This window comes from Pan troglodytes, chromosome 5, assembly GCF_028858775.2.
Source record: "Pan troglodytes isolate AG18354 chromosome 5, NHGRI_mPanTro3-v2.0_pri, whole genome shotgun sequence".
Lineage (NCBI taxonomy): Eukaryota > Metazoa > Chordata > Mammalia > Primates > Hominidae > Pan > Pan troglodytes.
In genome coordinates, this window is record NC_072403.2 from 178014221 (window position 1) to 178034604 (window position 20384).

Consider the following 20384-nt stretch of genomic DNA (forward strand, 5'->3'; position numbering starts at 1 on the left):
GCAAACTACTGTTTCTTTGCTCCCTGTTTTATAAAGAAAGTTGTATTTAAATGCAGCCACACTTATCTGGTTACAAATTTTTTTGGATACATATTTCTGTGGTTGCTTTTGCTCTACAATGGCAGAGCTGAGTATTTACATTAGAACTGTATGGCCCATAATTACTAAAAAATTTCTACTGGTTCTTTACAGACCCCTAATCAAAACTACAAACCATGATCAAGGGCATACAGTTAGTGTATTATCTGCTTTGCAAAACTACACTTTATCTACCTTCACTCAGGTGTTCTTGCCCTTACTCCTTCTTTCAAAAATTTAAACCAATCATCTTATACATGAGTAGCACTTTGTTAATCTGGAGACAGAAATAGGTTGTAGTAAAATGATCCAGTTATCTTTAAGAATGAGACCATTGGTCTTATACTGTGGCATAAATACTTTGAGTGACAATCAAGATGCTTATCTTCTAAGACTGGGCTTACACACACACACACACACGCACGCACACATACCTGCTTACTATACATTTCAGGACAAATATAAAAGTCAGCAATGAGCCATACTTAACTCTTCTATTTTGAAATTAATAAGAAAATTGTGATGTTTTCACTGCTTCTTTCTATGCCCACACCTCCCTGGTATCTTTCTACCTCAATTTTTCTATTTTTTTTCTGAAATGCTATTATTTGTTTGTTCATTTATTTGCTTCACTCTGAATAACACACTAGACCATATTCCATGGGTTAGGGATTTTATCTTCTACCACTGTATCTCCATTATATGTTCCTGAACCACAGTAGATAATAAATAGTAGTTAAATAAATTCATTCTTATGACACAAATAGCACTCTCCTCCAAAATTTGTTTGGAGGAAAGAATCTTAAGTGCTCACAAAAATGTGAAGATACTCCAAAGACTCATTTTGTCATGGCTCCAAAGGTCTTGACTCATCCTCCTGATGTGCACCCATCCCCCGGAAATAGGGGGAGCTGGTTGAGGGATGGAAGGGCTGAATGACCCGCCTACTGACTTTCAGGTCTATGTACCAAAGCAGCGTGGGATTACGAATTTCCCCAGTGCCAGCCATACCCCTGACTGTGTTCTGGATTATCTCCAATAACTGGGAGTTCAAAGCCAGGGTCACTAGGTTTCAGCTGCTGGTAGACTGCATAGAAACAGACTTCATTTTGGAGGAATGTGCATCTTAGACAGCCAGTTTGAAGGGCACAGAGAAAACAACCTGCTCTTGTTGGAGGTGGTGGTTCATTTATTCAGCAAATATTTATCAAATACATAGGCAGGGATATCAGGGAACAAAAATGACAATCATCCCTGCCCTTGTGGAACTTACTTTCTAGAGGCTGAGAGTAAGGCCAGATAATAAACAATGACATCATAAATTTTAGAATCATTTGATGTGTTAGAAGATGATACATGCCATGGATGAAAGAACAGGAGAAGAAAGATCAGGAGTGCTGGGGATACAGGCTGACATTTACACAGGCTGGGCCAGCTAAGCTTATGAAGAAGGGTAACATTTGGGCACAGATCAAAAGGGGTGAGGCAGTGATACCTGGAAAGAGGCTGTTCCAAGCAAAGGGAGATCTTGTGCAATGGCCTGTGATGAGAGAGGGCTTGGTGCATTCCAGCATGAGCATGGAAACCTGCTGCTATCACAGTGAGCCCATGGGAGAATTTTAGAAAGTGGGTGCAGAAGGGCAGGGCTACACCACGTAGGGTCTTGTGGACTCTTGAAAGAGACTGGCTTTCCCTTTGAGAGAGACAGGGAGCACTGATGAGCTCTGAGCTGAGGAGTGAAATCCAACTAATGTCACGAATGGATCACTCCTGCCGCTGCTGGGATTAGACTACAGGGTAGAAGCTGAGGGGCCAGTTGAGAGAAGCAAGCCGGGTGCATGAGGTCAGTGGGATAAACCAGGCTAGGTAGATGTGGACATAGTGAGACGTAAGAAGATTCTAGACATATCTTGAAGATTATAGGGCCAGTAGGATTTTCTGAATAGATCAGATATTGCGTGTGAGAGAAAGCAGTCAAAGACAACCTCAAGATTTTTGGGCAGTGCAACAGAAAGCATGGGATCTCCATCAACTGAGATGGGAAGGCTGAGATTAAGAAAAAAATGCACAATTTCCAATATCATTGAGTAAGTTTGGTCTTGATTGCCATCAGAGTACCCCAAGACAGCAGGACTCCTGTGGCCAAGCCCAACCACTTGGCAGAACACAGAGTCTAATGAGTGGGCAGGGTCACCCCATCAAAGCCAGACCTTCCCTTGCTGTCCGCTCCTCTTACACAAAGTGGTACAAGCACAGCTGAGGTATGCGGCAGATGGCTCTTGCTGGTGCTACTTGGCTGAGGTTACATGTCTGAAAGTTAAGAAGCGAAACAGTAAACAAAGGGATGTTTAATATTTTGATAGTTGAGATATTCATATGGAAAGTGACTCATTTCCTTTTTTCAAAAAAACTAGGACAATCTGTTTGCTCTACAACTGGTCAAACAATGACCCCCTTTTTTAATAATAGTAAAACTCCTCAGGGTGGCATTCTGAAAAATCATGTGGGAGTTTATGAGAATGTAAAGGTTAACCTTAAGTAACCCAGACCACTCCCATGAGCTCCACACGTGAGTCAGAGTCGGAAAGAAAAGTGCCCCGTGGGTAGTGCTGTCCATTTGCAGATAGATCTGCTCACAACTGTTTTCTCAATCTTGGAAACATTCGGTTGAGTCCACTGAGTGGCTAAGAAAAGGGTTCTGTCAGGGTTGCATGCAAAGAGAGCCTAAGCCACCTTCCGGGAGTTCCCTCCCCTCCATGAGTCCACGTTGTGAAACAAGGATCCCAGCTAATCCCAAAGTCTACACAGAGGATGACTTTACCTCCAAGCCCTGAGATTAAAGTAGGTCAAAGTAGACACCTTCCAGGCAACAAAATAGGAAAACACCCTAGCCCACTGTAATGGGTACTATTAACAAAGCATTCTAAGATGGAGAAAGGAAACCAAGATGCTTTGCTAAAGCTTGGTGAGATGGGAGCAGAGATAAACAATGCAAACAAAAACGACCTTCGCTCCTAATTAGGAAGTCACAAACACGATGTGTCTTTTTACATGTTTAGACAAAAGTATTACAAAAGCAAAGGGCTTGCTTTTATCAACATAGTTACTGACCAATGTTAAGCATAACTATCCCTGGGAAATAGACTTTCAAAGTACAGACAATTTCTTAAGACGAAACTCTGTGCATGTCTGCTAGAAAGAGAACAAGGCCTATTCCAGGTGTTCAGAGCAGTGACCACATCGTGGCAGGTGGCAAAGTCCTATTAGAGAGATACGTGTACCATTGACAGCACCGTCGATATGTAGATACATTGGCTCACAAATATTTTGGGACAGGGCCCTAAACAATGCCAAGACAGGCTGGGCTGCAGTAGTGCCCCCTCCTTAGTTCTGTGGCAGCCAGAGAAGGCTCCTGGCTGTGGTTGGGAGGTGACGGAACAGTCAGAGCATGTGAGTCCTTCATAAAGAGAGTTTGTACTGGCAGCCTTCTTAACAAGAGGACCCATTGCTGGTTAGGATGCTTTTACAAAATTATCTCAATGAACATGGGAAGAGGCTCAGGAAACAGTTAAACAATTTGGGATTATACTCCTAGTATATAACTATTGCCACTTTAAAATTAACTGTGTTTTTTTTTAAAGAAAATTGCACAAATTTAACTGGACATTTGTGCCAATTCATTTTTCAGAGAAAATATAAAATGCATTCTACCCTTGAAAGTGATTTTTACTTCTCAAACTTCAGCTTTAGAAAGAATAAGACCAGCTTTTGCCTGTAATCCCAACACATTGGGAAACAAAGGCAGGAGGATTGCTGGAGGCCAGGGATTCAAGACCAGCCTGGGCAACATAGCAAGACCTCACCTCTGCAACAACAATAACAATAATGACATCACGAAACTTTAGCTAGTTGTAGATACAGAGTATGCTATCACATAAGGAACACCTGAATTGGATAGAAGATCTCCCTCTGTGGGTATAACTCATTGTTTCCATGTTGGATAGAAGATCTCTCTGTGTGTACAATTCATGGTTTCCAAGTTGGATAAAATATCTCTCTCTGTGTGTCCAACTTGTGGCTTACATATTGGATAGAAGATCTCCCTCTAGGCGTACAACTCATGGTTTCCGTTTTGGATAGAACATCTTCCTCTGTGGTACAATTCATGGTCTCCATGTTGGATAGAAGATCTCCCTCTGTGTGTACAGTTCATGGTTCCTATGTTGGATGGAATATCCCCCTCTGTGTGTACAATTCATGGTTTCCATGTTGGATAGAACATCTGCCTCTGTGGTACAATTCATGGTGTCCACGTGGATAGAAGATCTCCCTCTGTGTGTACCATTCATGGTCTCCATGTTGCATAGAAGATCTCCCTCTGTGGTACAATTCGCAGTTTCCTAGTGGGACAGAAGATCTCCCTCTGTGGTACAATTCATGGTTTCCACGTGGATAGAAGATCTCCCTCTGTGTGTACCATTCATGGTCTCCATGTTGCATAGAAGATCTCCCTCTGTGGTACAATTTGCAGTTTCCTAGTGGGACAGAAGATCTCCCTCTGTGGTACAATTCATGGTTTCCATGTTGCATAGAAGATCTCCCACAGCACGACGAGCATCAGAGAATACTAGTGGTGGGGCAGGGGTCGCCAGCATCCTGTAGTAAAGAGGCAAAGATTCCCCTGAAACAAAAATCCTATCCAAGCATCCTTATGCAAAAAGGACCTCAACCAAATCCTCACACCTTATATGGAAATTAACCCAAAATGGATCACAAACTTAAATGTAAAACATAAAAGTTATTAGAAAACATTTAGAAGTAAGCATAGGAGAAGATCTTTGGGACCTAGGGCCAGGCACAGTTCTTAGATTGGACACCAAAGGCATGAGTCATTAAAGAGAAAATTGATAAGCTGGACCGCATCAAAATTAGACACATGTGCTGTGCAAGAGTCTCTGAAGAGATTGAAAAGGCAAGCTACAGACTGAGAGGAAATGTTGGCACACCTCATATCCACCAAGGTCTTGAATCTAGACCCTATAATGAATTCTCAAAATTTAATAGGAAAAATGAAATGGGCCAAAGACATAAACAGCTGCTTTGTTGAAGAGGACAAATGGCAAATAAGCACATGAGAAGAATTTTAACACCATCAGCCATTAGAAAATGCAGATTAAAGCCTCAATGAGATATCACTATACACCTGTCACAATACAAAAAATAAAAAACACTAGCAATAACACCAAATGGCGGTGGGGTGAAGAGAAACTAGATCACTCGTACATTGCTGGTGGGAATGTAAAATGATACAGCCACTCTGGAAAATAGTTTCTTATGAAGCAAACCATGCACTTACCCTAAGACTCAGTAATTCCACCCCTGAACAGCTATGCCAGAGAAATAAAGGCTTATGTTTACACAGAAACCTGTACACAAATGTTCATAGCAGCATTTCTTGTGATAATAAAAAACATGGGAAATAACCCAAATATCTTTCAATGGGTGAATGGCTAAACAAACTGGTATGTCCACACCATTAAATAGTACTCAGTGACAAACACGCAAGTTGGATTACTCTCCAGTGAATTGTGTGGAGTATAGAAAGCAAATCTCAAAAGACTACATAGTATATGATCATTTTAATAACATTCTTGAAATAACAAACTATTGAGAGGGAGAACTAAAAAACAGATTAGTGGTTGTCAGAGGATCATGATGGGAGATAAAAGCATTGGCTGTGGCTGTTTGAGGTCAGCAGGATGGAGACTAGTGATAGAATTGTGTTTATATTGACTATGCCAGTGGTGGTCAAACAAGGCTTCACGTCTGATAAGACCACATAGAACTAAATACACACAAATGAGTGCAAGAAACATATGGGAAATCTGAATATGGTGGATGGATTGTATCAATGCCAATATGTTGATTGTCATAGCAGACTGTAGTTACACAAGATGCTGCCATTGGGGGGAACTGCATGAAGGGTATATGAGGCTCTGTATTATTTTTTACAATTGCATAAAAATCTTCAATTTTCATAAAATAAAAGTATAAAAAATCTTATTCAACAGAAAATATGCAGTGTACTTGTTTCTGTCTCTGGGACCCCAGTTTTCCAGCTGTTTTCTGCCTGGAGCAACCCTGGCAAGGTGAATGAAGGACCAGCAATAGTGGCTGATGGTGCCATCTTTGATTTCTTCTGCAGGTGAGGCCCCAAGCCAAGGCAGGACCTGAGATGTTCACTGATAAAGCCAGTTCTAGTAAGAAGCCATCCATCCTTGCTTGGAGCTGTAAACCATCCCTTCTTACCTGGCAACAAACACCCTTTAGCCAATTAATCTGAAACTAAATATGTATGTCTCCTTTAGTGTTGAGAAAACTCTCCTGTTTTGGCTTTTTCCATAGTATTTGTGTCCATGTCTAAATTCTCAGAGGCAAAAGTTCTATTTTAAATGGAAAAGTCAAACAAAAGAACAAAATGTTCGATTGACCTTTAAAGACTTAGAGTTTACAGTTAATTTGGAAACCCTAACGATTAGATTGGACACACCCTATGTTCACACTCTCCCTGTGTGTCCCTGCACTGGATGACAGGAAGAGAAAAACAAGCCAGGCTTCCAGCCACTGGCAATTAGAGCACAGCATCCAACCCGAGAAAAATCAGACTTTCCACCCAATCCCACCCAATGCTCAGCATCAATGACGTGTCAGACAGGCTGGGCTCCACTATCCTTGGATGACTTCCTGGGTCACTGCAAAGATCTTTAAGCCTCAGAGCTACTGAAGGTAATTCTGTTTTATAATGAAGATGTTGTACTTTACATCAAAAAGGATTTCATTTTCTAATGGAAATATGTTGCATTTCTATAGATTTTGCAGTTGCATTTAAAAGACTTGGGCTGGGTGGGAGAGGGGTTGATTGGAGTTTACTTACTATAGAAACAAACTTATGGAAGCATGTTAAGATTCATTAAAAAGCACATGCTATGTTCTCACTTATAAGTGGGAGTTGAACAATGAATACACATGGACACAGGGAGGGTAACATCACACACTGGGGCCTGTTGGGGGGTGGGGGGCTAGGGGAGGGATAGCATTAGGAGAATTACCTAAGGTAGATGACAGGATGATGCGTGCAGCAAACCACCATGGCCTATGTAACAAACCTGCATGTCTTGCACATGTACGCCAGAACGTAAAGTATAACTTAAAAAAAGCACATGCTAGTCCTTAAACTACCTGGAATTCATCCTAAGAAAATAGTGAAGTATGCCTTTCAGGATTTAGCCATAAGGATATTAGTTACACTGCTATTAGAAACAGCCTAAAAGCCAACAAGAGATTGGTTAAATTATTTACAATTATATATCCAGAATGATCATATAAAACTATTTTATTGATATGGAAAGATAATCACAATAACGTAAGATTTTTAAAAGGCGGTTTTTTAACAACTGAACATGATTTATGGAAATAATATAAATGTATAAATGACTATGCAGAAAGTTTGAAGAATATATGCAAAGGTATTTTATGTGTTGGTCTGTGGGTAGAATTGGGAAAGTCTTGGATTTTCTCTTGCTTATATGTCTTTTTTTTCTCATTTTTCTTTCATAAATATTATTAACATGAGAATGACATATATATATATATATATATATATATAGTTTTTTGTTTGTTTGTTTGTTTGTGTTTGAGACAGAGGAGTCTCTCTCTGTTGCCCAGGCTGGAGTGCAGTGGCACCATCTTGGCTCACTGTAACCTCCACCTCTTGGGTTGAAGCAATTCTCCTGCCTAAGCCCCCCAAGTATCTGGGACTATAGGTGTGCGCCACCATGCCCGGCTAATTTTTATATTTTTAGTAGAGATGGGGTTTCACCATATTGGCCAGGCTGGTCTCTAACTCCTAACCTTAAGTGATCTGCGCACCCTCCCCTCCCAAAGTGATGGGATTACAGGCGTGAGCCACCACGCCAGGCTGAGAATGATATAAATTTTTAAATTATGTTCTTTTATATATAATTTAATATGTACTATTTACATGTAATTAAACATATTTTATATTTATATGTAATATTTATACATAATTATATACATACTATGTATACACTATATAGTAGAAGTAGGTAAAAAGGGGGAAAACATGGGTCCTGCGTGGGCGTCCTCAAAGGTACCTGTTTAGAGGTATTCCCTGGAGTTGGTGATGAGATCTTAAAGTTCCCTTGCATAAGAATCATTCTAATTTGCACTGTGAGCAGATTGATTGGAGGATGAGAATAAAAGGGGGTTTGTGAAACCCACATGAGGCCGAGGGAAGAGTCAGTCCTACGTGGTTTGTGCACAACCTGCTGGACCCACTCCAGGATCCAGGGAGCCCTCAGGTCAGCACGTGCTCAGACACCCACTGTTTAACCGCCAGGCATGGGGTGTGAGCTGCTCAGCCCCTCATGCTCGACTTGAGCTGGTCCTCCAACCTTTGTTGTCTGGAACGACAAAACAGCTTGTTCTCAAAAGACCATGGCAGAGCAAAAGGGGGACATTTCCTGGAAAGCATCCACTCTACAGGAAATAAAAGGCAAAGCTGTCTTCATATTTGAAACCTGGTGGTGCCAACATCCCGGCTGCTGGTGGCCGACGTCTGAAGCACTTCTGACTCCCTCACATCCCCTCTCAACCCAGCACACATCACTTAGTGCCTCCTTCTGAGTGCTGGGACCCATGGTGGGCTCTAGGAGCTCAGAGAAGAATGCAATCTTTTCTCAACAAGCAATTGCTCAGCCCCGACTCCACTGTGTGTCCCCAAAATGTACTCAGGGAAATGAATGAAAATGAGATAGGATTCTTTGATTGAGAAGTTTCCAGTGCAGTCTTGCTGGGATGAGAGACGAAGAACTAAACCATGGTGCACGTTAGAGCCATACGGGTCTCCTTTCTATCTGAGCTCTTCCCCCAGAAGCTGTGTGTCCCTGGGCAAGTGAATCAGCCTCTTGGAGCTTCTGACTCCTCGTCTCTAAAATGAGACCTCCTGCACACAGGGTTTTTTGGAGGACAAAACTCATGGCCAGGCACACAATAGCATTCACCAAGAAATGAATTCAGTCTACAGCCTCACACGTGGCGGGCATTCAGTAAACTGTTAAAGACGTGGTTGGTGCAGAAAAACAAAAGAACTAAAACAAGATGCTTGTAAAGCACGCAGGAGTCCTCGAGTGCAGGTCAGATTTGAGGATGTTGTGGGGAGTGGCTGGACACGGGGAAGGATCAAACATGGGGTTGTGCTTTTTCTCTCCTCAGATGTGTTTGTTTGCTTCTGAGAAAAGCAGAGGGGATACCTAGGCAGGGAATATTATTTCTCTTGCCCTGGCAATCTGGACACATTCCATACATGTGATGGAATAATACAACATTGCTGTGAAGGCCGTCAGAAACATTACAACCACTGAGGTTGGGTCAGGCTGCCCACGGGACCGGGAGTGACCACTGTGTGGGGCTGGATGCCGTGACACCCTATGTGTCCCATGCCCCAGCTAACAGCCCCCTGTGTGCAGGGCCTTCAGTGCTGCTGGAAAATCATGAAGTCGAAAGCATATTTTCTTAGAAGGATCAGTTCCTACCAGATTTGGATAAACACAGCCAACTTCACTGTCCCTAGCAACATCTCCATGACCGCGTCCGCACAGGAAAATCTGACCCAGCCTGTGGCATGGGCACTGCAGTTGCCCATCACCTAGCACCGGGCTGGCTCAGAGCTGCTGTCACCCAGGTGGGAAGAGTGTGCTCCCTAATGACCAGGCAACATCACTCCAGGCGTGAGGGCAGCAGGTGGGAAGAGAGTGCTCCCTAATGACCGGGCACATATCACTCCAGGTGTGAGGGTAGCAGGTGGGAAAAGAGTGCTCCCTAATGACCAGGCAACATCACTCCAGGTGTGAAGGCGGCAGGTGGGAAGGTTCACAGATCCCTGAGCCACTGATGAATGAAGAAAATGGTTTCTTCTCCATGTTCACCAGGAAGCCTAGAGAGTTATGAGGAAGAAGAGCATTCATAGCCCTTTTCACCTCCATGGAGCTGCCAAGGATCTTCATGAAGAAAAGAAGTTAGGGACAAGTGGCCCAAGAGAAGAGAGAGGGTGTGGGTGGCCACCCAGCAGGCAGGAAGGAAACACTTGAATTTCCTTCCTTTGCATGCGTTCTTTGAGTCTATGGACATGACCAACTGGATCAGGGAAGAAAACAGAGAAATAAAGAGAGAAAATTAACAATGTGTTGTTTCCCTGCTGAATTCACAGTCCACAGAGTTGCTTCGAGTTTCACAAGTCATACTTTTTCCTTCAGTTTTGTTTTCTTCAAAAGATGCTCGGGGTCTGCCTTCATCAGTATTCCAATAAGCCCATGCCGTGCACGCCTTGCCCAAAGGCCGCTGATGAAAACGCTGGCTGTGCATGGAAGGAAGTGGCAGAAAGAAACAGATTCCTATTCTTCCATAAAGCAACTTACTTGCATTCGGAACATTTCAAGTGAAAAATCCTGAGCACTTTAATTGCCCATGTTCACAAGGGCCGAGGCTGTGAGGGCTGGAGCTGCGGGGAAGGCTCCCGGCTCACTGACACGAGGGGAGCTTCACTGTGGCTCTTCGCAGGATCAGGAACTGGCATTTCAGCCTGGCGCAGCCTGGCACATGGGAAGCCACCGTGGTGCTGATGAAACTGAGGGAACCGCAGGGAGAACCAGCCAGCCCCGTGAAATATGGTGAGACAGCATGGAGCATTGACGATGCCTGTTAGGAACCTTCCCATGCCCCTGCACCTCTGCGATATCAGATGGGGACCTCGCCCATTTCAAGTATGACTTGATTGTAGAAAATGATTGGTTCATCTCCTCTTCCATCCACTTTCCCATGGTGGTCTCCTTCCATTCTTCAGGCCTCTGCTCAAGTGCGACCACTTCAGGAGTCTTTCTTGCCAGCCTAGCTAGGGAAGCAGCTCTGACTGGCACTCATGAGCACCTTGCTCTGTTCCTTGGCTGCAGTCATTATTATTTGACATCCTATTTATTCATGTACCTCCTCAGTGTCTGTTCACAAGAATAGATACCACATCTGTCTACAATAGTAACTGGCATATAATAGGTGTTCAACACATATTTATTGAAAGACGAAAAGGAATAAAGGGGCCATGGACTGCAGCAGAGTGAATGGACCCTGATGTTTGTGCTTGTTTGCACACTTGTCCTATACTCACACTTCATTCCACAAAGGATTCGAGGCAGAACTAATTCTGTGATTTGCCATAAAATTGTATTGAGTGCCTATTATTTGCAGATGTGAACATGAAAGAAGGTGGGAGAAATAGTGCAGGTGTTTAAGGTTTTGAAATGCTTTTCTATGGGCAGCACCAGTTCCTTGCAGCCTTCCAGAGTCACATCTGACATTTGTATTCCTTGTCTCATACCTCGGGGAGAAGGCAAGGGTCTATGTGGAAAAGGTTATACATGAAATGGCTGTATTGTAAAGAAACAAAATAAAACAAAGACCCAGCTCTCCTAGGGGCTGTCTCCCGACAGTCACTTCTCCTCCTTTCAAAGTGTGGCTGTGATCCAGTGTGTGGGGCCCTCCTCCTACACCCAGAGGAAAAAGCTCCAGGAGGTTGTTGAGAAGCAGGAATGAGAGAGAACAGAGGTTGAGCTGGACCACCAGGAGGCCACACCCTGTGGCTCTCATCAATGGCATGTGGTAGATGACAGAAAGGTCAGAGTCCCCTCACGAGGCAGGTGAGTGGAGGCACAGCACAGCCTTGGTGAGTGCGGGTGAACGGTCACAAAAGCAGAAACCATCAAGCTAGTGCCAGTCACAGGAAATGCAGCTCCACACAGGGAACGATATACCGCCCGCTGAAGTGGTCCTCAAAGCATGGCTCAGCCCAAGAAGTCCAGATCTTCCTGCCCTCTGTCTTTGGTGGAGACTCATGAGAAATACCAGTCTAGGAATGGCACCGGCATCAAGTCTTGAGGTTAATAAGGCTTTTTAACTTTGTTACATTTTTTATCTGCGTTCTTAAAAGTTGGAACAGAATAATAGTGTGTACAGCCAAAGTTTTTGACATGTGAGAGCTAGATTTTTCTTTTTCAAGATGAAGTTTTGCTCTCATTGCCCAGGCTGGAGTGTAATGGTACAATCACAGCTCACTGCAACCTCCGCCTCCTGAGTTCAAGCGATTCTCCTGTCTCAGCCTCCCAAGTAGCTGGGATTACAGCCATGCACCACCATGCCTAGCTAATTTTTGTATTTTTAGTAAAGACAGGGTTTCACCATGTTGGTCAGGCTGGTCTCGAACTCCTGACCTCAAGTGATCCACCTGCCTCAGCCTCCCAAAGTTCTGAAATTACAGGCATGAGCCACCACACCCAGCCTAATTTTTGTATTTTTAGTAGAGACGGTGTTTCACCATGTTGGTCAGGCTGGTCTCAAACTACTGACCTCAGGTGATCTGCCCGCATCAGCCTCCCAAAGTGCTGGGATTACAGGCATGAGCCACCACACCCGGCCTGAGCTAAACTTTTTGAGGGATAACTGGTTTTGAGTTTCTGGGGGGCTTAGCCTTTAAAGACTCAGGACGTTGGTGCAAGAGCTGGTGGATAGCAGGTTGCCCTGCTCCAGGCATTCCCCTCCACAATCCCTCCAAGGAGACCAGGCAGAGTTCACCCAGGGCTGGGGAAGAGGCAGGACCAAAGAGGAGGGAGAGAGCCAGGCAGCAGTGGGCTCCTGAGAGAGGCCTCTCCCCTGGGCTGATTCCTGGTCTGGGGAGGCTACCGGAGATGACAAACCCCTCCCCAGGTTTGTGGATATGAAGACATTAGGAGTCTTCCTTGGGGAGCACACAGGAGGCAGCAAGTCTTGTGGTAAAGTCCCCTCTACCTGTGTGGTTGGGCAGCAGATGAAGGAAAAATGGCTTTACAGGGTGTCTAGACATGAGAAGACCCGAAACAGTCCCTATGTTGTCAGTGGGCACCAGGCAAGGAGGAGAAGGTGAAACATCACAGTTTCCAGAGAGGGAAGAGAATTGGCTGAGAAAAGCTTGATGGACCCACAGGAGAGAGAAACTAAAACCTACTTCTCTTTTTAAGCACCTTGCCTGGTAGCTAGCATAGCACACATCCATTCATTAATAAATTTGGATATTACCAGGCAATTCTAGTTTGTCTCATTTTAGACTTGCGGAGGACAAATGAACTCAAGCCAGTCGATCTTTTATATTATGTCCTAAAAAATATATGCCCACTTCTAAGGAAAAAATTAAAAAAGCATTGCTTCTCATTTTTTACGTAAATTTATACAAATTCACATGGGAAGCAGAGACCTGAAAATTCATTTTCAAATATACATAATGAAAGGCATTCCCCCTGAGGAACCTCTCCCTGGTTAAAGAATTGTCAGCAGAGTGCTTCTGGGTTTTTACAGCCCAAGTTTCATAGAATATACAGATCTTTTGGTACAGGATTTTTAGGCTAACATTTGTACAGGAAAAGAAATTTATACACAACAAAAATGTAACACAACATTCCGGAATAAGGAAACATACAGGGAGACATCTCAGGCTACCTTCCAAGTGTAGCCAGGAGCAGGTCAGAACCAAAACAGCTGCTTTGATGGGCACCTTGGGGCCAACCACAGGCACAGCACAGCAAGAGGGGTTTGTGAACATAAATTCTGGGACAAAAGCACAGTTCCAGTTTGCAATTTTTCATTTTGAAGCATCAATTCCCCCTTTTTTTTTTCAAACAGAGTCTCACTGTGATGCCCAGGCTGAGTGTACTGGTGCCATCTCGGCTCATTGCAACCTCCGCTTCCCAGGTTCAAGCAATTCTCCTGCCTCAGCCTCTCGAATAGCTGGGATTACAGGCATGCACCACCATGCCTGGCTGATCTTTCTTTTTTTTTTTTTTTTTTTTTTGTACTTTTAGTGGAGACGGGGTTTTACCATGTTGGCCAGCCTGGTCTTGAGCTCCTGACCTCAAGTGATCCGCCAATCTTGGCCTCCCAAAGTGCTGAGATTACAGGTGTGAGCCACTGCGCCCAGCCTCAATCACCTGTTTTGAAGATTTGTCATCACTTTACTCCCCAGAGATCTTTAGCTGCACCAAAATGGCAAATATAGAATAGTCATTGCCTTGAGTTTGAATCTGATATTTTGCCTGAAATTTTGGCTTCATCCTTCAACTTGTCTACACCACCACCACCAATTTTCAAACTAGTGACAAAAAAAAAAAAACCTCTGGATCCATCTTTCTCTATAATCTTTATTTTCCTCAGCCCCATTAAAAAAATTAATTTTGCATTTATTATATCTTGCTTTACTGCAGGCACCTCTAAACTACCATAAACAAGTGGTCACTGAAACGAAGACTTAACTGAAAGCAAAGAAAGCATACTCTACCCAGTATCCTGCTTTCCCAGATACTTATCCAGTTCTTAGGATGGCAAAATTTTCATCTGTGGCTTTTGTTCCACCCCACCACTCTCTGCAATGCCATGGATGGGCTCCCAATGTGGTTTACACCACATTGGATGACACTACTACTACTAATATCTTGGTTTTAGATAGAAATGTAAGTTTGAGAAACATTTTCATACACATTGTCACATTTAGTCTCACATTTAGTGTCAACTGTCAACTGTAAGGTCGGCAGGAATGGCACTATGATTTCCATTATTAATGCGAAGAACACATATCCAAGTGTGTGAAAAAAATAGCAAATTTGGGGCTCAAAAAGATTCCTAAGTGTTAGGCACTGCTTCCATGAAGTTACAAAGAATGTAGTTATCAGACGTAGTTCCTTCCCCCAAGAAGTTCACAGTCTAGTGCTGGGTATAGATTTGTAAACCAGCAAGTGTAATACAGTATGGAAAGAGCCCACCACATACATAGGAGGTTGCATAGGAAAAGGCACAACAAACTCTATCAGCAAGAGAGAGCTGTGGAAAACCTTATAAAGGAGGCCATCTTTGGGTTCCTTGAAGAATGAGAAGACTCTAAATAGTGTAGGAAAGAAAAATAGAAGTAGGACGAAGTGATTCCAAGGAAGAAAATGTGTGTGCAAAGGCACACAGATAATCAAAGAACTGGAAGTCTGTGCACAGGAGATGGCACTAGATGACAAAGGGCACTGAGGACCTTGACTTTGTCTTATAGCAAGTGGTAAGCCACTAAAGGATTTAACCAGGGGAAAGACAGGATCAAATCTGAATTCAAAAACATTTTGAAAGTAGAGAGGAGGATAGATTTCTAAGGAAGAGGGAAATCGTGGGCAAAATCCCAGGCAAGAAATGATTCTGGACTAAAATTAAGGCAAGGATAGCAGGAATGGAGGAGAGTGGATATGTTTGAGAGAACATTCACTGGGAGAATAAAAGTAGGGTTCATGTGCTGGAAACTTAAATCCCAATGCAACAGTGTTGAGAGGCAGAATCTTTAAGAGGTGATTAGGTCATGAGGGCTCTGCCCTTATGAATAGATTAATGCCACTATATCAGGGGTGTGTTAGTGATTTTGGAAGTGGGTCCTGAGAAAAAGGATGAATTCTGCCCCCTTGTTGTCTCTTTTGTGCTCTTGCTATCTGATGCCTTCCACCATGGGATGACACAGCAAGAAGTTTCTCACAAGATACAGCCCCTCGCTCTTGGACTTCCCAGCCTCCAGAACTGTGAGCCAAATAATTTCTATTGTTGATAAATCACCAAGTCTATGATATTTTGTTACAGCAGCACAAAACAAACTAAGACAATTGTCATTTAGATGTAGGTGATGCACATAAGGAAGAATTCCGGATGGATTCCAGATTTTAAACTCATCAAAGTTGGATGATGGTAATAACTTTAATAATGAGGGAAAGAAGCAGATGGGTCAGGGAGTGGGGAAGAGCAGGAATCAGAAAGAGGAGGTAACATGTTCAGTTTTGAGCAGTCCTTGTACACTGAGCCTCTGATGTATTCATGCAGAACTGGTGACATTTGAGCTGGAGTTATGAAATCCATTTTACTGATGCCAGAGGGAGGAATGTGATGAACCATGGAGGGAATGTGATGAACCATGGAGAGAATGTGGAGTAAGCAGTAGCAGATAGGAAAGGATGTGGATATCACCCTCGTTTAAGATCGGCAGAAATAAAGCAAGATAATGAATGCAGAGAGAGAGAAAGACGACAGGAGAAAATGTTGTCAAGGAATCCAAGAAATATTTTTGAGAAGGAAGAAGAAGAAAGAACAGATGGTCACGAGGGTCAAATGCTACACCCATGTGTTAGCCAGATCTGGCACCAGAAGACAGCTGTGTCCCCACGACCGGCTGTGTCTATTGTGTGGTGAGGGGAGCTGCCAGGCAGGGTGGTGGGAATGGGAATGAATGCAAACAATGGGAGACAAGGAGAATTTTGCCTGTGAAAAGAAAGGAGAGAGAGGTGATTACAACCCAGGAAGATGGTGATTCTTAAATTTTAATGTAGGAGCAAGATTTGACCATGTTGGCAAATGAAAGGCAGCCAACGTTGGTGGAGAATGAGTAGAGACTTACTGGGGAGCCTCATTGTTCCCCAGTATTCTCTCTTTTTAACCCAATAGTGTGAATCATCGCCACTCTTCTAAGATCATCTCCCATCAGTCCTTTCATGGTTGAACTGAGAAAGGGCATTTGTGCTTTGGAAAGAATGTGCAGGTGGAATAAGACCTTTGCTGTGAGTATGGTTTGCTTAGGGTTAAATGCAGCTTGTATTGTTGGGAACTTGTTTGTACAAATTTTGGAAGACCATTTGCTTGCGCTGAGACAAAGTTCTTCCTCTGTGTAGTTCAGGGGTGACCATGACAATTTTTTTGCCCCAAAACAGGCAGTTCTGCCTGCATCCTATGTAGCATCCCAGAGGTCTTAGACACCCCTTGAGGGCTGGAGGAAAGCCAAACCCTGTAACCCACTGGGCTTGGCCATCAAGCTCCACGTGCCATTGCCACTTGTCTAATCCTGAATATGGAAGGGTTCATGCGGCACCTACTTGAAACTTAATAAGACTTTTGTTTACTTTTTCCCCAAAAGTACAAGACAAGAAGACATTAGCTAGCATACAGATTTTAACTATCTTCTTCTATTCGGCTTCTATTAATTCTCAGCGTAACTTTTCTCCTAAGTCAGTGAATGGTGAGATTTTCGCATTCTCTTAAAACAACTTTGCATTGGAATTCAGTCTCATATTGCATCCAAAATAAACTTACATATTTAAAAAAAAGCAACCTGTTCTTAATAGAACCTTTCTTATTTTTATATCACTTAATATTTTTACAACTTAGAAATATTTATTGGAAGAGTTGGTACATGTCTTGACATCTTTATAGGCTAGACAGTACTTGGCACATAGTAGGACTGAATAAATATTTGTTGAATGAATGAAGAGTAAGCAGAATAAATTAACAGTGAACATTTTGGCCAGTAGAGAAAAACAGGCTGAGAAAGAGCTGTTGTCAGTTTCACAAAACCTGTCAAGAGCAGCAAATCACAATTAAACACGAAACACACACATACACACACAGACACTATCCAGTTCTATAAACAGGAGACAATTAAGGACCTACAAACTGACCTTCTAATAAATGCTAACCAAACTAGTCTTGTTCATTTCAGAGATTCTTACCTGTCAAAGCCTAAATTCAGGGCTCTGCAAACCAGTCCCCCCTGTATGAAGCCTGATAATAAATGTTAAAAAAAAAATCCAGATATCAGCACAGACCCCCACGTCACAGGAGGGTCCTCTGACAATCTCTCCCACTTCCTTTCCTCTACAAAGACTTCAGAAGCCAAAGCTGGACTGTCAGTATCAAAGGTCTAAATATATTGCATTTTACCCTCCCCAGCAAGCCAAGCAGCTTTGCAAACAGAGCAATGAGCTTTGGCATTCTTGAAGCACAACTGTGAACACAGCAGTCACTCAAGGTAAAACAACCTTGTGAAACAGGTCACCAACAGAGCAGCTTGTGGGCAACCAGAGCAGCTCTGTCACCAGAAGCAAACACTGCTTCACAAAGCTGTAGTGTGGAGTCCATTGACAACTGTGAGCATCTCTGAATAAGTTGTGTAAATATGGTTGTCTCCAACTAGAATAAAGGCAACATCCACTCATATCTCTTGTTGTTTTCATTAAAATGGCTATTCTGTTTATAGCTTATCCATGTTATACATGCAATTTTTAAATGAAATCATGCAATAAAACAAGAATTTGGCTGGAATGTTACTAATCTTGGATGAGTTTCAACTGAGGGTGCCAAGGGACCCTGTGCTCACTGGACAATGGGGCCCTTATCCTTGGGATTCAAGTCAGGTTCCCATGTGAACCCCAGAAAACCCACCCGGGGCTTCCTTCAGTGAGGGGGCCCTGGCTGATGTCTTCTAAAACACTGGGCCCTGGGCACTTGTCAAGTTCTTACTCAAGAAATAGATTTAAAGAAGTCCTGTAGTGTTCAGAGTCCAGTGAGCAACAACATCAAAAGTAAAACAAAAACAAAACACACACACACACACACACACACACACACACACACACACTACATATAACCAGGTCGATGACCTTAATATGTGTGTGGAAGGGCAGCTTAAATGAAATTGGAGATAATAAAATTCTATTTGGAGACTAGAAATAAAATTCTATTTGGAGAAATAAAATCTTTGTTAAAGTGGACATATGTGCAACAATATTTATTGCAGCTCTGTTTATAGCATCAAAAAACTGGAAATAACATAAGTGTCCATCAATAGGAGACTGGCTGAATAAAATATGGTGTTGCTACACCTCTACACCACAGAATATTATGCAGCCAGCACAAAGAATTAATTAGAATATACCAGTTGACTCAGTAAGATTTCTAGGAAGTGCTATTGATTAAGCCAAGATACAGGAAATATGCATAATATCCTTCTTTTGTAAGACAAACCATAACCCAAAAGCTATGTATACATACAGGTTAACAAGTATCCCTTTCTCTCCAAAACCTCTTGTTCTTGCGTTCAGATCGCAAGTGCAGATGGTGAAACTGTACAGGGCGAGGGGCACCTGCATGTGTGCAAGTCCACGTGGATGTATTTATATCTGTAAATCAGTAAGCAGCATTATGGAATTCCACATTTTTACATTTCTTAAAATGTTTGCATAGACACATATAACAAATTTCTAAATACAATTTTATAAAGGAAGAAATGAAACAGGTGAACTGCTATAAATTTTTTGGACTTTTAAATTTTATTATTTTTAAATTTTGTTTCCATAGTTTACTTTTATTTCAATGGTTTTTGGTTACATGGATAAGTTCTTTAGTGATGATTTTTCAGATTTTGGTGTACTTGTCACCCTGCTTTAAATGAATATGACTTGGGTTCTTCTGGCATTTTTATTCCTGTAAAATAAACAGTGTCTGCACATCGTTAATTAGAAAAGTGTTCGACACAGAGTGTGGATTCCATTGTCCTCAGAAAACCCGTCAGAAGGAGGAGCAGGTAGGGAAATGATGTTCCTGGAAGTGCAGTCACTTTTTTAAGCTTACACAACTCCTAGCCTGCAGGACTGGATTTGTAACCTGAGGCTGCCTGACTCTAAACCCTTTTGGCTGCTCACAGGAGCCTCCCAAAGTCCTTGTTTTTGTCTCTGCCTTAAGACGTCCGTGGAGAATCCCGCACAACCAAGCTCCAGCAATGGAAGCATTCTTTGCAGCTGATCACTTTGATTTCTCCAGTTACCACCCACCCCAAGTTCTTGGGCAGCAGAAGAGGTCATAGGACTCTCAGCTCTCAACAATCCCACATCTGTGTGATGGGGGCAATGGGTGAACCTTACACCGTGACAATGACTAAGCCTTTAAATTGGAGCGTCCCCAAAACTGAGCACATAAGCCTTGCTTGTTTTATTATTCCAGAATTTTTTACTAGGTGTCTGCTTTGCATTCAGAATAAAGATTCTATTCTTTCAGCAATATGTTGTAGTGTCTTTAGTACATTTCCAGGCTATAGCACGTAGACTCAAATTTATATTAAACTGGATCTTTGCAGACAGGGTTGGCCCAAATAAACGTGGAAAAAGGAGCACTGTGTTAAAACACATGCAGTGGAAACTAATCAAGGGCGCGTACAGACGCGGGCAGCTACTTGCCAACAACCAGGCCGAGCATAAAGTAGTATCAAGGAAAATCAACCAAGACTGTTTCATATTAGAAGGTGGAACCGCCTGGAAACAACACGCCCTCTCGGAAAGTTCCCGCCATGCTCTGGCGCAGTTTTTCACATG

The 20384-nt window shown here is 42.8% G+C and overlaps 1 protein-coding gene across 1 annotated transcript in view; it reads right to left on the minus strand.

The window, feature by feature from the left end:
* Positions 1-1246: 1246 nt before the first annotated feature.
* LOC101058699 (putative transcriptional regulator encoded by LINC00473) overlaps positions 1247-20384 on the minus strand; it is a 37069-nt gene continuing 17931 nt past the window's right edge. The window contains 1 exon segment of the mRNA XM_054686480.2: positions 1247-20383. Within this exon segment, the coding sequence (XP_054542455.1) occupies positions 20067-20383 (317 nt within the window). The 3' untranslated portion in view covers positions 1247-20066.